The sequence below is a fragment of the Acanthaster planci genome, linkage group LG07, assembly GCF_054643075.1.
Source record: "Acanthaster planci isolate LZ-2023a linkage group LG07, COTS_SCS, whole genome shotgun sequence".
Classification (NCBI taxonomy): Eukaryota; Metazoa; Echinodermata; class Asteroidea; order Valvatida; family Acanthasteridae; genus Acanthaster; species Acanthaster planci.
In genome coordinates this window covers 906,831-933,508 of record NC_141783.1, presented here as the reverse complement: position 1 = coordinate 933,508, position 26,678 = coordinate 906,831, and the positions used below count along the sequence as shown (strand labels likewise).

Genomic DNA, 26,678 nt, shown 5'->3' with positions numbered 1-26,678 from the left:
GGGCTCAATGGCGTCAATCCCGAGGGATGGACTTTTTGACCATGGGCTACTGAATCATACTCCAGAAAAAAAAGTAAGCAGCTTTATACAAAGATTTTTTTCAACAACCAAAATTTATTCTCTACTCAAATGGAAGAACAAAGGCACAACACCGCTCTAGTGAAAGGTTCTGCAGGACTGCCTCACCCATAAATAAATTTAACATCGCCCCAGGATGAACAGCTACCCAGACACAGCTTAAGGGCAGTTGGTTCAGTGCAAATGTACCACTGATCCGCAATTAAGTAACTGATACCAATTACAATAGAGTTTCATAATTAATTCCAATCGATTACCACAAACCTTACAGTGAATCTAAAAAAACCTTAGAGAGACAAGTGAAAGACAATGTGAATGGTTTATTCAACACCAATATTTCAGTGACTGTTATAGCAAGAGCGAGTGAACAATAAATCAAAGAAGGCCAAACTCCAACAAAACCTTGGGTTAAAAAATTATTTTTGAAGGAGTTGTCAAAGGAAATCAATTCACTCTCCTCGGCCAAAATAACGGAGTTGGGCCTTTCTTTGAATTATGTATTTAATAAATTATGTGCAAAGGATCCTCGCTCATATTGATCCTCACATGGTCAATTGCACCACAAACTTGAGACAAAATCTAGGAAGTCTTGCAAAGGTAAGCATACGTGTGTAACAGGGAAAAATGACACACTATGAGGAATTAGCAAAACAACAAAAACTCTAACTAAACCAAGGATCTTTGAAGGAAAAGTCGCAGGAAACTGAATTAATAAGGACTCAGACCCCAATATTTGACTTCAAAAAAAGGGACCCAAAAAAATAATTCATTAATGAAAAAGTACAGGAAAAGTGAAAAAAAAACAAAAAGGACTCAAGGACTAAAAACCACCCAAAGACTAAGACTTTAAAAGACTCAAAACCAAAACCAAAACCCAACACAGTGCGTAAAAATGGACCTCATGAGTTTACACTCGGACTTCAATCTGTAGGAAAACAAGAGAAGTAGAAAACATACATACATGTATAAGAAACAACAAAATTTCTAGTGCATTAACTACAAAGAACAGGAAGGAGAGCAGGGATTAACACATCATAAAACTGAAAATGTGCACAGGTCTATGGGGCTCATTAAGTATTCAAATCCCCTGGCAAGTCCAAATAAACAATCAACTAAGGAAGAGAAGACAAAGAAAAGCATGTTCTGAGGCAAATGGGTGGAAATACTTATACATCACTAACATTCCTAAACTAAAAAGAGTAAGAAAGGTAACAAAATATGAGAAAATCAAATAAGTATAGATCTAAAAGATGATATTTAAGCTTATAGTGTGTTTCTAGGCATAAAAGTTAGACAAACTTAGGAAAACTCTAGTGATTCAGAAAACTAATAAGCAGAAAGAACACCTTGGCAAAAAAGGTTTAGAAACTAAATAATATTGGGGACAGAGGGGAAAATTAACTTTATACATGAAAAAGAAAAGTTTAGAAACTCACCACTGACTCCTAGCAGAATAGGACTCAAGCAGAAAACCACACTCCAGTTAGGAGGAACAATACATAGGTACATGTGAAGGTGACTGGTCTCTGCTGATCTGCTACACTGAGTGTGACCAGACCATGTGGTAACTCTATATGGGGGAAGCTAGGGCTTAAACAAATAAACAGGGGGGCACACTACTAAAAAAAATCAAGAACTCTAAACTAAAGTTAAACATTTTAAAGGGAAACTACTTCTATGCATAAACGTGTACTTAATAACATAAACATTTCGGGCTCTGCCACACGTGCAAGTGCTGTTTTTAAAATATACATGTCACTTCCGGCTCTTTTCTCTCTGAATACTTGAACTCGTTCACATGGGCCAGTTCTGGAGCTAAACCGCTCAGAAAGGTTCAGGGCACTGGATTCACTGGTGAATTCATAGCCCTTTACAAAATGAATTAATACTTCAAGAATATATCATATTAATTCATCATATTTTATATTGTTTTTAAATTATATAAATTATCATATTAATTCATCATATTTTATATTGTTTTTAAATTATATACATGTAAATTATCATATTAATTCATCATATTTTATATTGTTTTTAAATTATATAAATTATCATATTAATTCATCATATTTTATATTTTTTTAAATTATATAAATTATCATATTAATTCATATTTTATATTGTTTTTAAATTATATAAATTATCATATTAATTCATCATATTTTATATTGTTTTTAAATTATATAAATTATCATATTAATTCATCATATTTTATATTGTTTTTAATTTATATAAATTATCATATTAATTCATCATATTTTATATTGTTTTTAAATTATATAAATTATCATATTAATTCATCATATTTTATATTTTTTTTCAAATTATATAAATTTTTAAATACATGTACATGCATCCTTGTTTGTTACTGGCTTCATACAAAACAAGAATAAGTGTCAACCACAACAATTGCCCTGCCTTCCCTAAAACCTACCATGACGGGTAAGCACTCAGAAGAAATTCCAAAGACGGTAATGTAATTTGCCCTCGTATCATACCACTTTCATCACGAGTTGCAACGGACAGCAAGTCTAACAGTGTGTGTAGATACTGTGACTGTGATTGTGTGGTTCAATCTGTTTGGTTCAAATATCCAAACTCAATGCAAAATACGCTGTCCGGGCACATGGGTGGAACTGACCGCATGGTCTGACATGCCAAATTCATACTTGATGTTTATTGTGCCCAAAATGATTGTTTCTACATGTGCCTCCCTCCTCATACATCTTGACCCTAACACTCCTCAGTCCTCCAACAGGTGAAGAATTGAGGAGGGTTAAGGTTAATCTGTGAAACACAATTCCAAGTAACCCTGAACATGTACTCACAACATTGGGCGTATCAAAATATTGAAACAAAAGTCAGTGGAATTCTTCGACCAACTTTAGCCAAATGCAAAACGTGCAAGCAAAAAACATGACTGCACAATGCCCTCTAGGATTCATAAGAAATCTTTGCTTCCGACATAACCTTTATCAGAAGAAGTGATTGACATCTGCTACACCCACAACTGTAATTTCAGATCACAAATAAGATTTCTCGTTTGGCTATTGTGACCTTTACCTTTGGGCTTAAATGCTCAATATTGCACGGACAAGATTTCTATTCAGTATTAGAGTCACTGTGACTTTGAGCTTTCACTCCTACTAAATGGGCTTTCTCGGATTACTGAGAGCTGGCCAAATTTGAAGTTCACACGCAAAGTATTTCTCAAGTGATTGCACTGACACACACAAGAACAAGGCAAAACAGTAGGGCTAGTCTTGGTTCCAAGACGTTACTATCTATTTTAAAGTGAAAGCGCTGTAAATTTTGCAAGTCAACAGAGGGCACTATGTGACGGACGAGGGTCTGTATTCGTAGTTACTATGCGTAGGACAATCTTGCACTGTCAGCCGTCACATATCGCCCCCTTTGTCAAATGGCAAAATTTAATGTGTGAAAACGTTCATTTAATACACCAATACAGACAGTGACGTCTTGGAACCAAGACTACTACGGGGCATAAAAAGACACATAAATGGCAAAATGTATGAAATACATAGAGAAACTGAATACTATAAAATCTACCATTATATGGAAGAGCAATCATTTGAATGCCTGAAGCATTCAAGTTTTTGTGTTTTCTTTTTTTTTCAGATGAATAAGTTTCTAGTCTATGCAGGAAGTCCGTAACACATCCACTCGTCATTGGAAGAACTCCAATAAAATGAGACAGTTATGGCACGTTACGAAACAAAACATATTTCTCACGTTTGCCTTTCATTTCCTTATCAGAAGTCTGAGACTGAAACATTGAAATTATGAAATAAGTCCAACTTTATACTCTGTTGTGGTTGAAAAAGAAAGGTCAGGGGGAAAATGAAAATGTAGGGAGGGAGGAATCACTTGACTCCAGATCAATTTTACTGAAAATCTGATGCCGTGCACTGAAACCAGAAGTTGTTCAAACCAGGGAGTGCAGTTACCTTTCTGCATGCCCATCACCGTTGGCCTGGGGTAGGTTGATCAAGGGAATGGATGTGGGTGGCTCACCAGTGGTCCCTGCAAGAGACAATCATCGTTATAATGAACACCTGAAGGAAATCATACAGTCAAGTTCCACAACTCCTTCACAGATGCATTTGGTAGCTTAAGCTAGAAGAGTAGTTGAACCTGAAATAGGGAGGCCTGTTCAGAGTTGTTACAAACAGGAGGGGAATACATTGATGGAAGTACATCATTGAAAGCACAGCTAGACAGCTCTCAATGGAATAACATGGCGGTTCACAGGTCAAAGGATAAAATCCGCCATCATTTTGTCTGTAAAACACTGATATGCGAGCATAGCACCTGTGACTTCTACAACCCCAATTTTGTCATAATTGCAATACTGATAAGTCTCTGTAATAAATTTATGTTAATTATATTGTAATCTCTAAATCTCTTATACATTATGTGGTGTACAAGCATAGTTAGTCATTTGATGGTGTTTTGTTGGCATTGTCCTGTCTCATTTTGCATGTAAAGCAGTATCCATTATTGTCATTGATTCAATTCACAAGTTCTGGGTGTCTCCCCTATAAAAGCCTTAGTCGTTTTGGAGACTTCCCCACTGATTTTCAGTTTTAAAGTATGCCTTGCTTTCTCCATATAAACCCCTCCCCATGCCAAACCCCCACCCCAACCTTCAAGCCGACTCCCACACCACTGAAACCTGTTCCAACCATCAAAATGCCACAAACAGGGTCTCACCTCCTTCTTTCGATCTTTTGAATCGTCTAGAATGTTGGCGTAAACGTAAGTGTTAATAGCAGCCTTGAATTACTCAGTTTCATTTCGATCAAAAATTAAAGTGAACATTTTGGTAAATTATATCAACCCTACTATGCACAGATGCATTCTTGACAAAGTGGTCCTATCATTCAACCCCATGTGTCTGTGTCCCATGGTAAATCATATTGGCATATCGGCTGTCTGCTATAGCAAAAGGAGGATTATGGATAAGTACAATGTTCATGAACTTCGTAAAATATTCAGATGAACTTTGAACGTACTAATGTATCTTCAGAAATGACAGTCCTACGGCATTTTACTTTTGAATACTTCTCCTGTAAACATGCACAGTTTGACGTTTTTAATATAACTTTGAGTCATCCTTACAACTCCACGTACATGTTACATGTGAAAATGGGTGAAGCCATCCAAAAAATATCCTGCTTATGACTTATTTCCTGAGCAAGATCAAACAAATTTCCAATTTATTTTAGGCAAATTCTTGGGGAAAAAAAGGCAGATGCCCATGTTTAGGGAAAATTGTACAGCATTACAATGAATTCATTCAAACTATGATTTTTAGAACACATATAACGCAACATGGGATTATCCAAATGTATTGAGAATAGGTTGTAAATGTCTGCAGTAGGCTTTTAATGATGTCATTATGCATTTATTTGTGAAAAGTTTCTTCTCGGCATTGTTTTTGCAAGTCTAATTTAAAACAGATAAGTATTACCGATTGGTTTTTTGGGGGCAGCATTACCATTTTCATAGCACAAACTTTAAGGTGCATTCTTGGTACACTACAATGTGATTGAAAGTTAACACCAAAATGGGATAATCTTTTCACTTTTTTTTTCTCAGGAAATTCCATTTCATTTCACAAATTGTGAAAAAGTGTGCCCAAAGTGGGAAAATATTTTCACAGAGTTCCCCCAAGTGGGAAAAGATTTTCACAGATTTTCCAACAAGTGAGAAAAGATTTTCACACTTTTTCTTCCAAGTGGGAAAAAATTTTCTGTGGTAGTGGGGATATAATTTTGCAAGCTTTCATCATTTAGTAGTATTTGTGCATGCACACGTAGACATCAGGAAGTTTTTGTTCTCTGTGGTTTCAAATATGCGCATCTCTGAATATGGAAAGTGGAGGAAAATCGGCCTGACACAAAAGTGCTTTAAATCTCTGGAATATCCAGAAGAATCTCCCTAATGCAAAAATACATCTTGAAAAATAGTTTGCGGTTCCTGCTGCTTCACCTGACTCGGACCGGCCAGCCGACCCCAGCCGACCCCAGCAAGCTCGGTGGTCGAGTGGTTAAGATGTCTGCACTAGTAAGCAGGAGGTCGTGGGTTCGAGTCCCACCCGAGTAAGCTTGTGGCTTTTTTCACAAGCTCTCAGACAAGCACTGAGCACACAGTGTTTATTATTAATATATACGTTGGGTAAGGGCAAAACCCGTCATATAAATCCAGATTACGAAAAGAACCAGAGTTCTCTTCCGAACCAAACATTTTCTGTGCTGCTTCTTTTCAGAACCACATCTACAAAAGAGATATTTTTGCAGGGCATTACCGCAAACATTTTCCTCAACAATCCAGAATCCTGATATCAATATGATTTTATATGCACCCTAGGATGTTTGGGTTGACAATTGATTCTTGAAAAAAATCGGTGTTTACTGACCATTACTGGTAGATGCACCAGAAGTACCCTTCTTATAACGCCGGTATCGGGTGCGTAACATAAACCAACAGGCAACTCCAAATATGCAGATAACTACAATGCAGATAACGATAGCTCCAATGGCAACAGCCATCCAGTTTGTTTCTAGAGGTGGTGTTCCTGGAGGTGATGTTCCTGGACATGCTGGAGGTGGTGTTCCTGGAGGTGGTGTTCCTGGAGGAGGTGTTCCTGGAGGTGGTGTTCCTGGAGGTGGTGTTCCTGGAGGTGGTGTTCCTGGAGGTAGTGTTCCTGGAGCTGGTGTTCCATATGAATGAATGACACAGCAAATGCGACAGAGCAATTTCAACAAATTTTAATCACTTTAGAATTTGCTCACTTTAATAATTACGTAAATGAAAGTCAGGATTACTGGTAGAGCCAAAAAGAAATGCTGTCTGAGCAGTGACACACAAAACTACCGGTATTTGCAACAGATACGTCCATTCTGTATTCTGAGTGTACCCTCTTTCGGCAATATAGCGCCACCTAGAGACACCTACATGTAGCCTGCTCATAACCCCTGACCTTTGTAATGCTCGGTAAATTGTAGTGCCATCAAAGTGTTCATTGAGGAAAGACCTGTCTCTGCCTGCGTTCTCATGCACAGAGCATGATTGATCCAGTCTGCCCTTTACGATAAGTTTCCATTATCAACAGGCCCATTTTTTGGGGGGGCCTTTGCAAACAGCAATGAACATAGATCCTGGGGATGATGCAGACGATGTGACTGAATAAGTTTCATTTCACTCTCGTCTTTTTTCGCTGTTTGTCCAGAATGTTACCTTTGGATTGCCACCTTTTGCTGCCCGTTTTTAGGTTATTAACTAATTGCTTCTTTAACAAGAAGCAATTAGTGTTTGCATATCCTATCTGTAGTGCTGTATGCCCCTCTAATGAAGAAAATTTTTCTGAAACAAAAGTCAATTTTTATTTGACTCAAGCTGCTTTTAACACAAATTAGTTTAGTGCGATTTTACTATCACACCATTCTGAACTGGGAGTCGGCGCATGAAATTAAATGTTGCCAATTAACTGCAATGAATGACAGCACATAGAAATTGTCGGCCATAGTCCCACTCAGATCATTTTATTTATGCATATTTATCAAGAATCAAAATTAAAATATTACCCACCTCTTGTTTCATTATAAGCATGTACTGGACTTTAAATAACGGGTTTTGCCCTTATCCAACGTATATATTGATAAACACTGTATGCTCAGTGCTTGTCCGAGAGCTTGCGAAAAAATTCACTTGCTTACTCGGGTGGGACTCGAACCCATGACCTCCTGCTTACTAGTGCAGACGTCTTAACCACTTGACCATGAGCTTGCCGGGGGTTGGCTGGCTGGTCCGAGTCAAGTGAAGCAGCGGGTACCGTGAACTATTTTTAAGATGTATAGATCATGGGTTCGAGTCCCACCTGAGTAAGCTTGTGAATTTTTTCACAAGCTCTCGGACAAGCACTGAGCATACAGTGTTTATCAATATATACGTTGGATAAGGGCAAAACCCATTATATAAATTAACATCTCCCCAATGCAAAAAATACATCTTGAACAAGTTCTTAAAATTGGCTCATCTAACTCAAGTCAATGGTAGCGAATGAACATAAACATTGTTGACCATACTCCCACTCAAATCTTTATAGCAATGCATTTCAAGAGTAAAAGAATCACCCACCTTGTGTTACATTATCAGCAGGTTCTGGACCCTGTGTTGATTTGTTATTTGAGCCTACTGTGCTGTCGTCTGGTTGTGCACTTGCTGTGGGTTATTTGAAAAAAGAACTTTTTTGATTGTACTGAGCGCTGTTCATATGTAATGAACAGTGCAGCAACAGTACATTTACTTGTAAATGTATACCAGCAGTGGCTAGACACAACTATTTTGAAATAACAATTCAGCCAGCAAAGCATCAAGAGACAGGCCTTTTGACAGATTTTTCAAGATGTTACAGTATCCTGCTGGCAACGGCTGATGATGAAGTCACCAGGTTTCCACAGAAGGTTAAAACAAAGGATATTTCTAGGGCTGAATGAATTCAAACAATTCGTTTTTCAATTTGATTGAGTATCCGAATTTTCAGTGGTAGCGACCGTCAGATTCTTTATGAACAATTCATAAACAAAATCAGTTGCAATAATGCACACAATCGTATATTATAATCATAATAATAGCTTCTAACATCTAGGAGTAACTCCAGCCATGATGTAGCAAAGATTTAAGAGACAAACAATACTTCTTGCCCTGTTCCTTTTAAATTAAAAAAAAAATTTTTTTTTTTTTAGTATAACTTTTAAATCGTAAGATTGCCGTTGCTTTTCATATGAATCTGCTTAAAACAAGACTGTACAGTGCAATTTTTCTCATTTAAAAACAAAAGAAACTTTCCCCTTTTGTTTCATGAATATTCTTCTCCATGAATTCCATAATCAATCAAATATTTGAATATCTGGCACAGCCCTGGACATGTGCCAATTGAATACACTTTGATGCCAACAGAGAGTACATCCACAACTGCACAAAAAGTCGTACCTCCTGGTTTGGTTTCATTGTCCTTACCTAGTCCACAGACACGACGTATGTACTTGATATAACGACCACAGACTCCTGACTATGGTGGAGAATAGAAACGAAGTCAGTCTTCAAATGTAATTGAAAATTATTTTTCACTTTCCTTCCTATTTGGCCTTTAAGTAACACAGTGCATGTCGCACTGGTGTGATGGTCACTGCCAAGGACTTCAAGTTAACAATAAATTGAAAGAAATGACGGTGCAATGAGGCAAAGAGGGGTCAGAAATATCCACAAATTATTCACCAGAAGTTTTGTGGGCCCAAAGCAGTGCCGGGTCTACGGTACACATTCGCATTTGCCTCCTGGTACTCCTTAAATACCCGGTTCTTGTATTTTTATCAACTTTCATAATGACACCTTCGTGGTAAACTCAGGATTTTCCAGAATGTAAAAGAAATTGTTTCCAAACCCCTGAAATACGAAACAATCCTGATGCAAAATGCATTCTGAAATCAGGAAAACTCCAGCCAAACCCCTCCCCTGAATGAAGCCGGTTAAACTTACGTCTTTCGAGGGATGAGCACAGACAGAGCAGTTAAATGCAGCCGTGCAGCTGTTACCCTGTGGCATAAATTCTCCAGGGCCAACGAGTCTGCATCTGTGACGGACATCAAACAACAGCATAATCTAGTGCTTTAATATCTTACAGAAAACCTGACGAAGTACAGATAAAATATCTGAATCAAATAATGTTCACATAAATTGTACCAAAAAATACATCAAATTAATTAAAATTAAAACACTGACATTCCAAACTTGACAAATTCTTAAGACACCATAACAGGGCTGAAGAAGATTGGGATATGCATGAACAAACAGGGCTCAAAAGAGAAACACAAAAGGGAAGGGGGTGGGGGTGATAGAGAGGATGAGACAGGGAAAGGACAAAGGGATGAAGAGAGCTTGGAACATGGGCAAGGGAACAAAGAACTGAGGGGAAGGGGACAAACCACAAGGGATTAACATGGGGGGGGGACCAGAGAGAAAAGAGACCAGAGAGGAAAGAGACCAGAGAGGAAAGAGACCAGAGAGGAAAGAGACCAGAGAGGAAAGAGACCAGAGAGGAAAGAGACCAGAGAGAAAAAAGACCAGAGAGGAAAGAAACCAGAGAGGAAAGAAACCACAAAGGAAAGAGACCAGAGAGGAAAGAGACCAGAGAGGAAAGAGACCAGAGAGGAAAGAGACCAGAGAGGAAAGAGACCAGAGAGGAAAGAGACCAGAGAGGAAAGAGACCAGAGAGGAAAGAGACCAGAGACCAGAGAGGAAAGAGACCAGAGAGGAAAGAGACCAGAGAGGAAAGAGACCAGAGAGGAAAGAGACCAGAGAGGAAAGAGACCAGAGACCAGAGAGGAAAGAGACCAGAGAGGAAAGAGACCAGATAGGAAAGAGACCAGAGAGGAAAGAGACCAGAGACCAGAGAGGAAAGAGACCAGAGAGGAAAGAGACCAGAGAAGAAAGAGACGAGAGAGGAAAGAGACCAGAGAGGAAAGAGACCAGAGAGGAAAGAGAGAAGAGAGGAAAGAGACCAGAGAGGAAAGAGACCAGAGAGGAAAGAGACCAGAGAGGAAAGAGACCAGAGAGGAAAGAGACCAGAGAGGAAAGAGACCAGAGAGGAAAGAGACCAGAGAGGAAAGAGACCAGAGAGGAAAGAGACCAGAGAGGAAAGAGACCAGAGAGGAAAGAGACCAGAGAGGAAAGAGACCAGAGAGGAAAGAGACCAGAGAGGAAAGAGACCAGAGAGGAAAGAGACCAGAGAGGAAAGAGACCAGAGAGGAAAGAGACCAGAGAGGAAAGAGACCAGAGAGGAAAGAGACCAGAGAGGAAAGAGACCAGAGAGGAAAGAGACCAGAGAGGAAAGAGACCAGAGAGGAAAGAGACCAGAGAGGAAAGAGACCAGAGACCAGAGAGGAAAGAGACCAGAGAGGAAGGAGACCAGAGAGGAAAGAGACCAGAGAGGAAAGAGACCAGAGAGGAAAGAGACCAGAGAGGAAAGAGACCAGAGAGGAAAGAGACCAGAGACCAGAGAGGAAAGAGACCAGAGAGGAAAGAGACCAGAGAGGAAAGAGACCAGAGACCAGAGAGGAAAGAGACCAGAGAGGAAAGAGACCAGAGAGGAAAGAGACCAGAGAGGAAAGAGACCAGAGAGGAAAGAGACCAGAGAGGAAAGAGACGAGAGAGGAAAGAGACGAGAGAGGAAAGAGACCAGAGAGGAAAGAGACCAGAGGGGAAAGACACCAGAGAGGAAAGAGACCAGAGAGGAAAGAGACCAGAGAGGAAAGAGACCAGAGAGGAAAGAGACCAGAGAGGAAAGAGACCAGAGAGGAAAGAGACCAGAGAGGAAAGAGACCAGAGAGGAAAGAGACCAGAGAGGAAAGAGACCAGAGAGGAAAGAGACCAGAGAGGAAAGAGACCAGAGAGGAAAGAGACCAGAGAGGAAAGAGACCAGAGAGGAAAGAGACCAGAGAGGAAAGAGACCAGAGAGGAAAGAGACCAGAGAGGAAAGAGACCAGAGAGGAAAGAGACCAGAGAGGAAAGAGACCAGAGAGGAAAGAGACCAGAGAGGAAAGAGACCAGAGAATAAAGAGACCAGAGAGGAAAGAGACCAGAGAGAAAAGAGACCAGAGACCAGAGAGGAAAGAGACCAGAGAGGAAAGAGACCAGAGACCAGAGAGGAAAGAGACCAGAGAGGAAAGAGACCAGAGAGGAAAGAGACCAGAGAGGAAAGAGACCAGAGAGGAAAGAGACCAGAGAGGAAAGAGACCAGAGAGGAAAGAGACCAGAGAGGAAAGAGACCAGAGAGGAAAGAGACCAGAGAGGAAAGAGACCAGAGAGGAAAGAGACCAGAGAGGAAAGAGACCAGAGACCAGAGAGGAAAGAGACCAGAGAGGAAAGAGACCAGAGAGGAAAGAGACCAGAGACCAGAGAGGAAAGAGACCAGAGAGGAAAGAGACCAGAGACCAGAGAGGAAAGAGACCAGAGAGGAAAGAGACCAGAGAGGAAAGAGACCAGAGACCAGAGAGGAAAGAGACCAGAGAGGAAAGAGAGCAGAGACCAGAGAGGAAAGAGACCAGAGAGGAAAGAGACCAGAGACCAGAGAGGAAAGAGACCAGAGAGGAAAGAGACCAGAGAGGAAAGAGACCAGAGAGGAAAGAGACCAGAGACCAGAGAGGAAAGAGACCAGAGAGGAAAGAGACCAGAGACCAGAGAGGAAAGAGACCAGAGAGGAAAGAGACCAGAGACCAGAGAGGAAAGAGACCAGAGAGGAAAGAGACCAGAGACCAGAGAGGAAAGAGACCAGAGAGGAAAGAGACCAGAGACCAGAGAGGAAAGAGACCAGAGAGGAAAGAGACCAGAGACCAGAGAGGAAAGAGACCAGAGAGGAAAGAGACCAGAGAGAAAAGAGACCAGAGACCAGAGAGGAAAGAGACCAGAGAGGAAAGAGACCAGAGAGGAAAGAGACCAGAGAGGAAAGAGACCAGAGAGGAAAGAGACCAGAGACCAGAGAGGAAAGAGACCAGAGAGGAAAGAGACCAGAGAGGAAAGAGACCAGAGACAAGAGAGAAAAGAGACCAGAGAGGAAAGAGACCAGAGACCAGAGAGGAAAGAGACCAGAGAGGAAAGAGACCAAAGAGGAAAGAGACCAGAAACAAGAGAGAAAAGAGACCAGAGAGGAAAGAGACCAGAGAGGAAAGAGACCAGAGAGGAAAGAGACCAGAGAGGAAAGAGACCAGAGACAAGAGAGGAAAGAGACCAGAGAGGAAAGAGACCAGAGAGGAAAGAGACCAGAGAGGAAAGAGACCAGAGACAAGAGAGAAAAGAGACCAGAGAGGAAAGAGACGAGAGAGGAAAGAGACCAGAGAGGAAAGAGACCAGGGACCAGAGAGGAAAGAGACCAGAGAGGAAAGAGACCAGAGAGGAAAGAGACCAGAGACAAGAGAGGAAAGAGACCAGAGAGGAAAGAGACCAGAGAGGAAAGAGACCAGAGAGGAAAGAGACCAGAGACAAGAGAGAAAAGAGACCAGAGAGGAAAGAGACCAGAGACCAGAGAGGAAAGAGACCAGAGACCAGAGAGGAAAGAGACCAGAGAGGAAAGAGACCAGAGAGGAAAGAGACCAGGGACCAGAGAGGAAAGAGACCAGAGAGGAAAGAGACCAGAGAGGAAAGAGACCAGAGACCAGAGAGGAAAGAGACCAGAGAGGAAAGAGACCAGAGACCAGAGAGGAAAGGACAAAGGGATGAAGAGAGCTTGGAACATGGGCAAGGGAACAAAGAACTGAGGGGAAGGGGACAAACCACAAAGGATTAACATGGGAGGGACAAGAGAGGGCAAAGATCAAAGGAAACAGAATTTGAAGTTTTATAGTGGAGTTGTGAGAGCCAAAAAGGGATTAAATTGAAGAAAAAGCTGGAATAATGGTATCAATGGAGTAAAGCATCATAGGGCTGGATGAACACCAATGCATTCAAAAAAAATTTTCAACATAATTGTTAGCAAGGTTGTCCACAACAGAAAATGAATAGCAAGTCGAGAACAGCATACCGATTTGTCAAAAGCTATTTGTGACCCGCTCTGTAAAAATGAGTCATATGTTGCCAGAACCACTTTTGAGTTTAAAAATTTTGGAAGATAACTAGAATTTTGCACAGTATTTAAAGCAATAGGTATCCTCAACATCTACACAACGCCCACATCACATCAAACTGAGTGATACACCAAAAGAAAGAGCTCAAATTACTCAATCTGATACAAAGTAGAACTCAAAAGTTGCTCCTGAGACTTGTGACTCATTTTTATAGACCGGGTCACATGTTTCACTGCACATCAGGATGTGATGCATTTCGTACACGTCAAAACTGTAATAAATTGTTGAAATCATTTTAAAAAGTCAAGACCTTTCTACATAGGCAACATTATGGGAGTAATTTTAACACACAAGGGTGGCACACAAATGAGTAAAGTGTCACTCACTTTGTCTTGATTGATGAGTTAGTGCATGAGCAATGAGTTTCAACAATTCTTCCACTTTTGCACATGTCACATTTGACACAGTGCATGCCAATACTTCTGTCATCAGGGTGGTCGTAAGTGAGGAGTCCGCTGTTGCGCTCGTTCCATAGGCACTGATCAACCTGGTGACCGAAACAACCCAAAAAGTCAACATGTTTGTACGAATGACTGCCTATTTCCCAAACTATTCAATCTTGGTTGAAGTCTCCATCAATGGTGTGTTGGCAACAAAACATCCCACAAGCTGGGTCAAGTGGGACAAAGGGCCGATCCTGTGGCCCCCCCTCCCCCGAAGAAGGGTTTTTTCTATTATTAAAATTAAGATATTATATGGAGGTTTTTTGTATGGACAGAGCTATTTTGTTCTAAAAATTTTTCTAACCAGCTGCTTAACTGTGACTGGTGCGATCAGTTCACGCAAAAGTGCACCAGGGATGCTGCCTACTGGTTTTGCTCTCCCCCCTAAAAAGATTCGGTCTGGATTCGACCATGAGTGGAACCTGAACCAACAACCATCCGTTTACCAGTCCAATGAGTCTTTTCAATGCAACCACCAAGCTTGCAAAGTAATTAACTGGCTGATTCAAACTCTTGATATATCAACAAATATCACAACTTTGGATAAAATTGGGTGGCTGGAGTTTAAATGAAAACTACCGGTCACAAATCATTGAGCAAATTACTTAGCACTTGATGGAAATGTTAATAAGTATAACAAACAGATTCAATCAATCTTGATATTTTCGAAAATTCAAAATTTCAAGAAAGCTCTAAAAACAATTAATCCATTGAAATCAACTAGTTGCAAGAGGACATGCATGAACATGTATGCTTGTGTTGAATATAAAATGTGAAAATGTAGAAGTGGACATAAAAATGTTAACTCATGCAGTGCAAAATTAGTAACCCTAACAGGCCTGGGTTTTGGGGACCATCCCACAGCCATCCCAAGATCTTGGTGGTCCCATAATAGATCATTTTGAAACTAAGCATGCAAGTGAGGATACTCACTATCATGTGACCTTTCAATTTGATCTGACATGGCGATTTGATTGATGGCCGTTTGAATTTCATGGCCTCATACGTGTACGCATTGGCCCACAAACTGAGTCAGTACAAAAAGTATGCATTTCTGCCTCAACTCTCTTAGAAAATGTGCACTGGGTGAGAATTCCATATCCCTTTTTTTTCCCAAAAAGATTGGTGCCAAAATGACTGCATTATGTTTATATTAAAAGAAAAAAAAAACTCCTTAAAGCTCAGCACATGAAATAATGCATTGCAGTCGTATGGGGCAAAAAAGTTGAGAGAGGGTGCTGAACCCCCCCTCCCCACACACTCTTTCAGGATTAATTTATCCTCCCAAAACACCAAAACGTGAATAGAACTCTTCAGAACTGTACCTTCAAATTACTACAGATCTAAATGCTACATGCAAGCATTCTGAGGACATGCTTGTTTCACCGGGATACAGTTCTCAAACAGTGATCTGAATGCTGCTGATTGATTCGGGTGTCTGTGAACCATTGATAGATCACCGATCCGGATCCACACTGGTGTGAAACAAACAGGGCCCAAATCTACCGAGTTTCAAAAGCTGATCTGGACATGCAAATGACAACACTTTTCCCAGACCAAACCAAAATTCTGGAAGCTGTGCATAAAACCACATTTGCACATAAACAAATACGTCAGAGTTCCTGCTACATACAGAGTTATTGTTTGCAGACAAAGCATGCAGAGAATAAATAAAGAAGTTTATGGCCAAAAGGCAAGGTGCCCTGGTGACAGAAAGGCAAACATTGATGGAAATTTCCTAAAACAAGAACTAGTTTGTGGACTCAAAGAAATAAGGAACATTGGTTGCAGTGGCTTTTTGAAGCACAGCAGACGCTAGAAGAGGTTGCTATTTGCAGTGGGTGGAATTGGAGTAAACACAAATGAATTTACACGAACCAAATAGCGCCCTCCTACTTTGTCCACCATACATGTACCTCCAATACGCTAATAGCATGGTCTCCACATGTACCTACATGTATGTAACGTGTGCCCCCCTCCATAGAGGCCTTGAGGGTCCCAGTGATGAGTTTTTCTCATCCCACTTTTTGTGCCCCTTCATCCTCCATGTATGAAAACTACTTCACCTCTTTTGTGGATGAAGAGTATTGAACGGTCAGCCTTTTTACCCGTTCAACATTGTTCATGCTTTTCTGTACAACAGCGCCCTCGCGGGAAGATACCGTTTTGTTGTGGGGGGGGTTGGTTAATTTGTGAAAATGAGCCCCAAATTTGTTCACTGATACCATTCCTGAAATATGTGTAAGTTTGTTCGTTGGCTTATTGCCAAGTTCTTACACAACAATAAATCATCAAAGAAATAAGGACACCAAAATTGTAAAAAAATAGAGTTTTAAGTGCACAAATTGAGGTCTTCACTCACAGGGGAACATCATGCCGGTATGTTTCTACATGAATATGGAACAAGGCATAAAAGAAACAAAAACGACAACAAAAGATCCTTTGAAAAAGCAAACAAAAACAGTGATAAATGAAACACAAACGTGCATTTCCAAGGGCATCTACATGTAGTAAAACTGCACGGCACGGACCCTTTCAAATCACAGCATGTGTGGTACCACAAACGCTCAGTGAAGTGCATGTGTGAGTCAATCTACATATTTTGCTTATTTTCAGATTATCTGAATAAACATGAGGTACTCATTCTACACTTAATTTTTTGAAGGAGATTTTTATGAAGTTTATTTAACGCAAACCCTGTTCCAGCAGTTGGTTTTGGCGGATTCAATGCAACACTGAGGATGAAATGGTGTTTGGATTTGATGAGTGGTGATACATGTACACAGGGATTGCTCCAGGGGTTGGAGTGACTGTCTAGTGTTACCACGCAGTGGCATAGGATTTGACGAGCGGGAGGCAGAAATTACAGGTGACCTGCTTGTATGATTCCATGGACAAATGTGAAGAGGTGCACTCAGAGTTGACAAGCTCTGTGGTTTTACCACTGTGGATGCAGTTACAATGGAATACCCATCAAGCCACAAATAAATGAATCGAGATGCCAGGTGGATGGGGCAGCAAGGCTAAATAAATATCACCTCAAAGTTCTTTTTTCATTCCTGACCTCTGTCGAATAAAGATCTCTGCCTTTCCTAGCAGCAATATTAAGAAATTGGCCAATTCACAATGATTACTATACATGTACATGTACTTGAACAAATCACAGACACATATATCAGACTTAAAGTTAATCAAATACAAAATGTGGGTGAGATCGACCAATGATACAAAGGTGTAAAAAAGCTGCACTGTGAAAATCTCCTCTACTTTTGTACACAGCCAGAGAGGGAACAATGGACTTGTGACAGACCAATGTAACCACTCTCTTCACTAGCACGATGCTTCATCAACGTAAGAAAAGGAAATTACCATTATACCTGACGCATATTTATCGACGAGTGTCAAGCTCACACTGACTGATACTTCATCACGTGCCAGTCACCATTTTTTCTGTGAGCAGGTGCACACATTAGGATCCCCACACAAGTCAAAAAGCATACTAAACTGTCCCCCGAAACCACTTTGGAAGTAAGCAACAAATTCCCTCGGCTTCATGTCAGGAACTCATGTCCAATTTTGGTCCAGTGTGAGTACCTACTGTAGGAAAGCTAAACATGGACAGTCTGCCCTCAAATCATGAGATGTTTGTATACATGTAATATATTTATCTACCGTCAGCATGGTCAGAGGGTGCTCTTCAGTGCCAACTTACATCAGGTCCCAACGTTTCCGGGTCGCCAAGTCCAGCTATGTGATGGTCCTCGCGTCCAGTGGGCTTGACTGGCGGTGGCTTCAGAAGAAAATAAGACTGAAAATGAACTCACTTGCTTGGCCGCTGCCTGAGGTGCCCTTACACACCTTCGACTCACGTTGCAAATCTAAGGACCTCCATGGAAAGCTGTGCTATGCCCTGATCCGAGCTTATTCTCATTAAAGACGACACATACAAATACATCAACAAACTTCATCAAAGTGTAACCATTCCGGATGTCAGTTATGCATATGTATGCCACTATTGCAATACTTGTGTGTGGGGGGCAGCAAAACTATACTGACCTACACAAGTCTGAGTTGGGTTTGGTGATCCGTGTGTATTCTCACATTCATCGACAATCGTAAGTACATGTATTTTGAGCTTCATTTTTATAAAAATCAAATTAACATTTTAAACACATTTTTCCTGTATAGATATATACCTACTCTTTTCATAATCTGTTAAAATTTTGAACTTCATAAAAAATTGCCAGGTAGCACAGTTATAAAAAGTTGATCAGGTGACTTGAAGTGAAACTCGAAAACAAATTTTACGCCCAATGTTGGAAGTGAGCCACTGGCAATTTCATCCAACGCACCCCCAAAAAATACCTATGGAAAGGTGCCGCTAGTTGCAACAAATATGTGGTCATGAACGTGTACTTACATGTGTGACTGCATCTAGTTCTTCACTACTTTCTGTCCACGGCGAGGGTGTGCCGAGGCTTCTGCCCTCCACTAGCACTAGCACTGACAGAAAGACCTAGACAGTATATATACATCCAATTTGAACACTCAATTTGTCACCTCATGAAATGATGAAGGGTATAAATATAAATATGTGTATTATTATGTCCACAAATGTGGCACAAAGACTCATCTTGCTGTACCCTTGGCCCCTCGTATGTCATATCACTGGGCAAACATTTGCGAACCTCTGCGCATATTGTATCTACATTGTAAATCTTCTAACACCAGGAGTTGAAATGGCCCAAGGCACAGTGGGAACCAACATGGCACAGCAAGATCATATCCATGGGAAAGAGGTTGATTGTTTCCCCAACCTCGACTCCATGGGCTGTGTGCGCGTTCCTCCACTGCCCCTGGTCGTGTAGAATACAAAAATGAGGCTGACTGGCTACTCAGCATGCTCAGGATGAATATACATAAACGTAAAGTCTATTGCGCACGTATTTCAAATGCTGCACGCTCGTGACCACGTATTCTCTTGCACATCGTGCACGCACCTACAGTAGGGCCTTATCCATGGAAAAAAGGTTGTCATGGTGACCATGTAGCAAATGGGGGGGTGAGGACCATCCTGGTGCAACATGTGCTGTGCTGCATACATGTAGCGGTGACCGATTGCGAGACTTAAAAATCCCCCCCCCCGCTACAGGAAATAGTCGAACCGAGATGCGGAGCAAGCACGGTCATTGGTGGGCTCGATGCAAGTGCAGTCTGATAAACACCAATGGCATGAACAGAGCATCAGTCAACGGAAGCGAGAAATTGGTGCGCAAAAATCTCATTTTTTATTTAAAATATATTCCATCTCATGCTCTGAAACTTTCTTATCTCGCTTTTTAATAGGTATAGATTAATGAGCTTTGCTGACAGGGGAAAATTTGATTCAATAGCTTTCTTATACATGTGAACCATTTCACCACAAAAATTCGATTCCACAACCCTATAGCATTACGACACGATGTAAACCTTGTTGGCTCCAAGTCACACAGAATATGACAGGGTAGTGACTTTGAGTTCTCAAGGTAGAGTGCAGAGAGGTGGTAGTTCATGTGCCTTACTGTTCAGGAAGTGGGCACTGAGGAGAGAAAGAAGTGAGGAGACCAAGACCATGAAGAGAAAGGGGAAAGCAGGGACGCCCTTTTTTGGCGTTCATTACCATTAGGACCCAGTTCCCAAAATAAAGAAACAAGTCTACTTTTTCAAAACAACTCACCTAAATTTTAAGTTAGCCGAGATGTCCTCTTTCGTATCAGAAAGAAAAGAGGAAAGGGCTTTGGATTTTGAGGGATAGTACGAGGTAAAACGGCAGCGTAAAATGATGTGACAAAGAGCTGTGAATGAAGACGGCACAGTGGTTTAAAACCCGACCTGACACAGACATCAGTGAATACTATCAAATTATTTTCACTCACATCAATTTAAACAATTTATCAAGTCTTTGGGACTTATTTAGAGTCCTCATGGGTTTTCATGGGCAAAAGCGCATTATTATTGCTCTCTGTGAATGATGGCGCCCTCTACCACATTGTCTACTGACAGTTATTTCTGGAATGAGCAGGCACCCTGTGGCTACCGCAGTTTTTCAAAAATGCTGTGATCATTTTAAAGAGATGATCACCTCGGTTCGGAAGTGAGATCATCATGCATTTGTATTTCATTGCAACATAACAGGAAAGGAAGGGGGACATGAAGAAAGGACCTTGTGTGACTTCCTTTCACTTTCCTTTAACGTTCGTTAAATTTGAATTAAAATGACTGTGATTTTTTTCTTTATTTTTGAGGTATTGTCTCAAAGCAAGTTCCTCACAAAGCAAATTTATATCAGCTGAAAGAGTGTCTAACAAGCTACAAAACGATGCAAAGATTTCTATCTGAAGATACCATTTTGCTTTTTTCAGTTACACATATAACCCATAAATTTGACCCACACAGACCCCCAACTCATACCGTATGTGTCCCACCAAACCTCACACCGAAAGCCTGTGTCCGGTCACGGCACAGCGAGGTCAATTACCTACGCTCACTCTCAGTTTTACCCCGTAAGAATTACGTGTAGATTTCCTAGCCATCCAAGTGTTGTACACAACCCAATGTACTGAGAAAGGCTGACCCTTTCCTTTCCCTCATTGACCAAGTCCCCCGTAGCTCACCCACAAACAGCCTTTCACCCTCCTGCTTCCAAACTTCTCAGACTTTATCGCTCTACAGAAACTAAGTCAGCGAAGACCACGTGTGTGCAAAATCCCCATAGACTAATCTTCCATAGACTTTCTACAGCATGAATAATTCACAACCACCCCAATCCAGTGCTCCCATTGGCTAAGATGCCATCCCTAAAGTCTATATTTAAAGCGACCAGCTCCAGCGGTCAGCCATCGGTCATTCCCGAGCGGGCAGCTTTGGAGCAGCAACTCCCTGGCCATTCGTGAGTGTATAGCTCCGATATGACTAACCTTTCTGTCATTTATCTCAGATTTGGACGAGCAGTACTTTGCTATTGTTCCAATGATAATACAGTAATATCCAGCCTTACTAGCAACAGTTGCTCATTGTAAACATGGAGAAGATGTGAATAATAATTCTTCGGAATGGAACAGTAGTGTGTGTATAATTCAATCCAATGACTCTCACTCTTTATGATAATGCCTCCCTACCGTAAGAGAGACATTACAACATTTGAGCAAGAAAACTTCAAATTTCTAACCAGAGATTGGCAAAAGACAACCACTCAGTCGAATCACGCCATTTTGTTTTTCGTCTGGTTACCTGACTCAGGCATTTGGATTCATCAAAACAAATCTCCATACCCCGGTCAGGGAACCAGACTGCATTCGCTTATTTGTCATTCACAGCTCTTCACGGTACACTGCCGTTTAACCAAAAAAATTTCCCTCAAAACCAAACGCCTTGTTCTCTTTTCTTTCCGACATGAAAGAGGACATCACCAACAACCTGTTTTGATAAGTTATTTCGACAAGGAAAATTTGTTCCCTTATAATAGGGACATGATGCTGAAGGTATGAACCCCCTTTTTTTGGTTTTCAAAGCCCCTCCCTCATTTTTTAAAAATTCCCTTCTCCATCTGCCTAAGCCCCACAAATAGGGCTCTTTTATACCATGGAGGAAGCAACACAAGGAGTTCAAACGGGCTGCTCAACCCCCGCAGAGGTAATTTGCAACCAATTAGCAAGCTGGCCGACCAGCGCAAAAGGCATGGAGACCTCCTAGGGCGCGAGACAGATTTACGACCCTGATAAGGTCCTTTGCTCACAGTGTGTCTTGCCGCTTCACGGTCATACAGAAGACGTTCGTGCTTCAAAATCATTGGAGTTCACAAACTATGCACAAACAAATGCACGTGATCGATCACTAAAACGCATGCGCAGAAGCATTTTTCACACCATATAGCGTGCGCAGTGTATTCCATGTGATTCTCCGAAAAATTCTGAAACGATTGATGTTTTGATCGTCAAAATCCAACTTTCCATCGGTAAGTTTCGTCACAATTTCGTTGTTGGGATGATCGGGGAATTATGAAGAATATGAATCCATATTTATGAAATTAAGTGGCCTTTCCGAGGCATTCCAACTGCCGAAAATCGGGGAATGTGTTTGTGGTGATTTCCTTTGTTGACTTGTGTTGGTCAAATTTTGGAGCGATGTGGAGCAATAAAGATATTGGAAGAATAAAATCGGGGTTTTTTGAGAATTTTTGGTGGGGTAAAAGGTCATTACTTTTTCTAAGCATAGTAAGACCATAATATTAAGACAGGAATAATAATGGGCTAGAAGTTAGAACTAGAAGCATATTTAAGTACATAAAATATTTGTAATTTAGGCCCTTTCTCCATATCATGTCCGTCATCCGTGTCGGTCAGCAATTTTTTTGGATGACGAATTGATTTTATTTTTGACAATTCTGAAATGGAAATGTACAAGACTGATGCAAAGAGCAAATTTGCTAGGGAGGATTTAAAACTACAATCGCATTTTTTAAGACATGATTGTTTCAAAGCTTTTTAAACAATATATGGACCTTCCTCCATGGTCAGTGCGGTATATGATTCTGTGAATTCGGAGTATTAATGGATATTCTACCTTAATTTTTACTCAAATTTGTTAAAGATTTTACCCATTTTTGTCAGCATTAGAAATAGTCACGTTGTCAAAGGTTTTAATGTAGAATCCAGACTCCCCTTCAGTTGAAAGCAAATGAAACCTTGTGGAAGTACATGTACATATCCATATAGCATTTTCCTGGATTTATCTTAAGATTTTTCTTGACTGTAGGATTTTATGGCATGGATTTTTCCAGATTTTAGTAATTTTTTTTTTGAGTTTGGGATTTTGAAAGATTATTTTTTTAAATGTGAAATTCCTTTTTTGCAATCAAATTATGAGGGAGCATGGACTATGGAGGAAGGTGTGTTCCCTCCTTCATGCATGGACAGAAGAAAGTATTTTACAAAAATGAAACTTAGCAATGATTGCTTTTTGGTTACCAATATCCTCTTTGCCCCATACCCATTACTTGTGAAATTTTCTTTTTCCATCAATCCATGGAGGTGCCATGCATGGAAAACATTTCAATGTTTTGCACCTGAAATTCAGAAATGTTTTTCCAAATTGGTCTGATTTGTGTGTAAATGAGGATTTTGTTTTTTGTTTCCTAGAATCAAATACATGTGGTCTGTGCACCATGGGCAGACATAAGGAGTGCCTTCGGGAAATTTGTAGGTTGTGCAGTTTCCAGGAGCAGGTGGAGCAAATGACAATCCAACAGCTGAACAGTTTGCTCACAATATGCTGTCCTTGCATGTAGCATCTGATTGTGCCAAGGCTTCCAAGAGGGGTAATTGTATGCTGCAAGATAGAGACCAAGGAGAATGTTCTATAGACAATACTTCTCTTCCGCGTCAAAAGTGATCTGTACTTAACACAATGCTTTGTTATTTCAGAAATGAAGGAGTCAAAAATAGAGATCACACACATTGAGACTTGGTTGGCATAATATATTTACCTCAATGAAACTAAGCTTTATGTAAAAACTGTACATTATCATATATAGTTTTGACAAATACATGTATATGTATTTCAAATTTTCAGAGATATTACATGGACATTATTGATGTTGGAAGTGCACACTTTTTCGTTGGCTGGCATTTTCTAAATTTTGTTACATAATTGTACGTGTATGAGCTTATATTTCCTTTAAATCATAATGTGGGGAAGGTTCAACAAAAGTTAAAAATGTTCTGTATTCTTTTGAAATTGAGAATTTAGTCAGTTTCACCAGTGTCAAAACAACAAATTGATCCAAATGTGAAGTGTTTAGAGACTTGGAAAACAGATTTGACAGTTAAGTGCATGACAATTTCTTTTAAAATTCCAAGTTGGCGCGCCCACGTAGATTTTCACTCTTTTGCCAGATCTTTGCGAAGTGCCTTTTCTGCCTTCTTAGAAACCTTTCCGTTAGTTGCCTTTTTATTGTATTTGTGACACAAACTTGCCAAGTTCTTAAAAATTTGCAAAATGTCTGTGCAGTTTCATTCTGCTGTGTTTTCAATTTCTGGTTCAGACTATAGGGTATGTAACCAGCAACATATCTCAGTACTTGTTCTTCTTCGGGAGTTATGGGTTTCATTTCGGGAGTGTTTTCTTTTTCTGGAAGATCGGCTGTGTTTTTGTCTTTGATAATCAAATACAGAATAGACTGCGATAGATACTGATAACAGATTTCAGCAAATTGTCCATTGTGGCTTATGTTGAGCGATTTCAGAAAACTGATCCATGTGTTTACACTTTTCAAACGGTACTGATGAAAAGCTTTCCACATAGCATCATATGCCTCTGGTTTCAGCAGTTTTGCATCTCCAGCAGTGACAACCAACCACAGCGAAGTTACTGTAGATAAACTGAAGTTCTTAAATTCTTCCGAGCTTGTCACTTCAGTCAAGCTTACAAGTAAACTCATGACACACAGTGCTATTGGATAAGTAGCAGACTTGAACAGTTGATGCTCTTTCATTTCATCCAGAGCTGCAACTACGTAGGTGGTGGCTTTTTTGTAAGCATCCCCAGCAGAGAACTGGACTTTGGTCGTTTGACAGCTGAGAAGTTAAAAATAAGAATTGTAATATTTGAAAGTGTTGATTCAGTCATTTTCATAACACACATCCACATAACTCGCTCATAATGAACTATAAAAGTGTGGTTCTATTATTATGACGGGTTAGTTTACCCGTTTTCCCAGCTTTCTTGACTTTCTCTTTGTGTGCCTTGGAATCGGACATCTTCTTTCCTTTTGAAACTGATGCCACTCCGGTACTGGTACTTGCATTGCCGATTCTGGGACATCTTCCATACTGACAGAAGCTACACCTGAAAAGTATTGCAATTAAAAAAAAAAATTACCTGCACAAAAATAATAGTACTAGGCTTAGTATTATTTTATTTAAACACAGTATGATCACGAGGGTTTGTACTCATTTAATTTTGTTAAATAATTTGTTCTGTTCCCACAAAACTGATTGAGGCCTTGGGACCTAAATCAAAAATTCAAAAAATAAATTATTCAGCAATATTCAGTCATTCATGAACATATTTAACCATGCAGGAAATAGGGCCTCGGGCCTAACAACTTTTTTAAAAAAATGAGGAGTAATTGCAACATTCTTTCAACACGTTCAAGTAAATTTTGATGAAAAAAAAAACCTTAAGGAGAAGACCCCTATAAATGGGGGAAACTATACCTGATTTTTTAGTTGAGCTTGCAGGCCGACAACGATTACAAATCCACGAATACTCCGGGATTGTTTCTCTGCTGAGGCCAGCACAATCGTAATGCCACCAAACAACGGTGCACTGGTCGTCATCGCAAGCGATCATTTCTGATGTTGACGCTTCATTACAAACACAGTACTGACGACCATCGTCTTCAGAGTCGTTACTGATGTCGGATAACTCATTCACGTTCAAATCATCTTCAGAAAAATCGCTCAAATCCGAACCATAAACGAAATCTTCTTTGCCGTACGCCGCCATGTTGAAATGGATTTGGTAAACTGAGCATGCGCAGTTGTACACCCATAATGCAACACGGCAAAGGCTGGGATGGCCTTCGTCGCGATAATTAGATTTAGATAATGGACTTGCGGTCTTCCCCCCCAGTTGTTTTACGACCGCGGCAAGACAGTCTGAACTTTTGATGTCCACTTCGTTCAAACTCCTTGTGTTCCTTCCTCCATGCTTATACTATAGAACCTCTCTTATCTGTCGCCACCACAGCCCTACTTCAACAGTTCAAGGCATGTCTTAAATGCCTGAAATCCAAACTGCAGAATTCCAACAAACTTTGAATCCTAAATATCTTCTGAAATGAGAATGACTCAACGATTTTACGTACACTGGTCTATTCCTCAGTTTGGACAACGCAAGAACGCTGCTTTCGTTTTTCAAAATGGCGCCGCACGTGGTCAGCATGTACAGCCCGTTTTTTTCAAGGCGCCATACATCAGAAAATTTTGTTTTTGGAAAGCTTTAAGGTGCTCATATAAAAACCCTAACTCTAGGCCCACATAATCATGACAGTCTTTTTGTGGTTTACAGCCAAATCTACTCACCAAAGAGGAAAATACCACAAACGTACGATCCGCAGCCATGATGCACGATGTGCCACACGAAGTATTTTATTTGTGATCAGGTCAACTCGGACCAAATCGGACCCATTCCAACTCGGACCCATGCCAACTCGGACCCACGACCAACTCGGACCCACGCCAACTCGGACCCAATACTAACTCGGACCCACGACCATCTCGGACCCACAACCAACTCGGACCCACGCCAACTCGGACCCACGCCGTTTCGGACCCACCTCGAGTCAACTCGGACCCATTGAGTCTTATGGTTGAATCACACCAAATACGCGCCCGTAGACCGGAAATTCAAG

The 26,678-nt window shown here is 40.6% G+C and overlaps 1 protein-coding gene and 1 long non-coding RNA gene across 6 annotated transcripts; both read right to left on the bottom strand.

Moving 5' to 3' along the window:
• Positions 1–378: 378 nt before the first annotated feature.
• Positions 379–26,415, bottom strand: LOC110987054 (uncharacterized). 5 transcript variants are annotated; one of them, XM_087139268.1, is made up of 9 exons: positions 26,350–26,415; positions 18,645–18,740; positions 17,937–18,014; positions 14,108–14,268; positions 9,643–9,736; positions 9,097–9,175; positions 8,242–8,325; positions 6,521–6,808; positions 379–4,122 (listed from the first exon to the last, which is right to left on the bottom strand). In XM_087139268.1, exons 1-9 carry the CDS (start codon positions 26,386–26,388, stop codon positions 4,043–4,045), a joined length of 999 nt encoding a protein of 332 aa, XP_086995394.1. In that variant the 5' UTR covers positions 26,389–26,415; the 3' UTR covers positions 379–4,042. The 5 variants fall into 5 exon arrangements, with proteins under 5 accessions (XP_086995394.1, XP_086995395.1, XP_086995398.1 ...); XM_087139269.1 differs by having other exon boundaries at positions 6,521–6,793; XM_087139272.1 differs by having other exon boundaries at positions 6,521–6,763.
• Positions 23,726–25,726, bottom strand: LOC110984625 (uncharacterized). Its single transcript, XR_015425992.1, has 3 exons — positions 25,480–25,726; positions 24,969–25,108; positions 23,726–24,837 (listed from the first exon to the last, which is right to left on the bottom strand). It is a non-coding gene; the product is annotated as an uncharacterized LOC110984625 (long non-coding RNA).
• Positions 26,416–26,678: the final 263 nt, after the last annotated feature.

Excerpts from the sequence above, each read along its gene's own strand:
- LOC110987054 (XM_087139268.1), bottom strand. The coding sequence starts at position 26,388 with ATGGCTGCGGATCGTACGTTTGTGGTATTTTCCTCTTTG. Across the intron at positions 14,269-17,936 it reads CGGAAACGTTGGGACCTGAT|GTTGATCAGTGCCTATGGAA; the intron begins GTAAGTTGGCAC and ends TTCGGTCACCAG. Across the intron at positions 4,123-6,520 it reads TGGTGCATCTACCAGTAATG|GGACCACTGGTGAGCCACCC; the intron begins GTCAGTAAACAC and ends TGTCTCTTGCAG.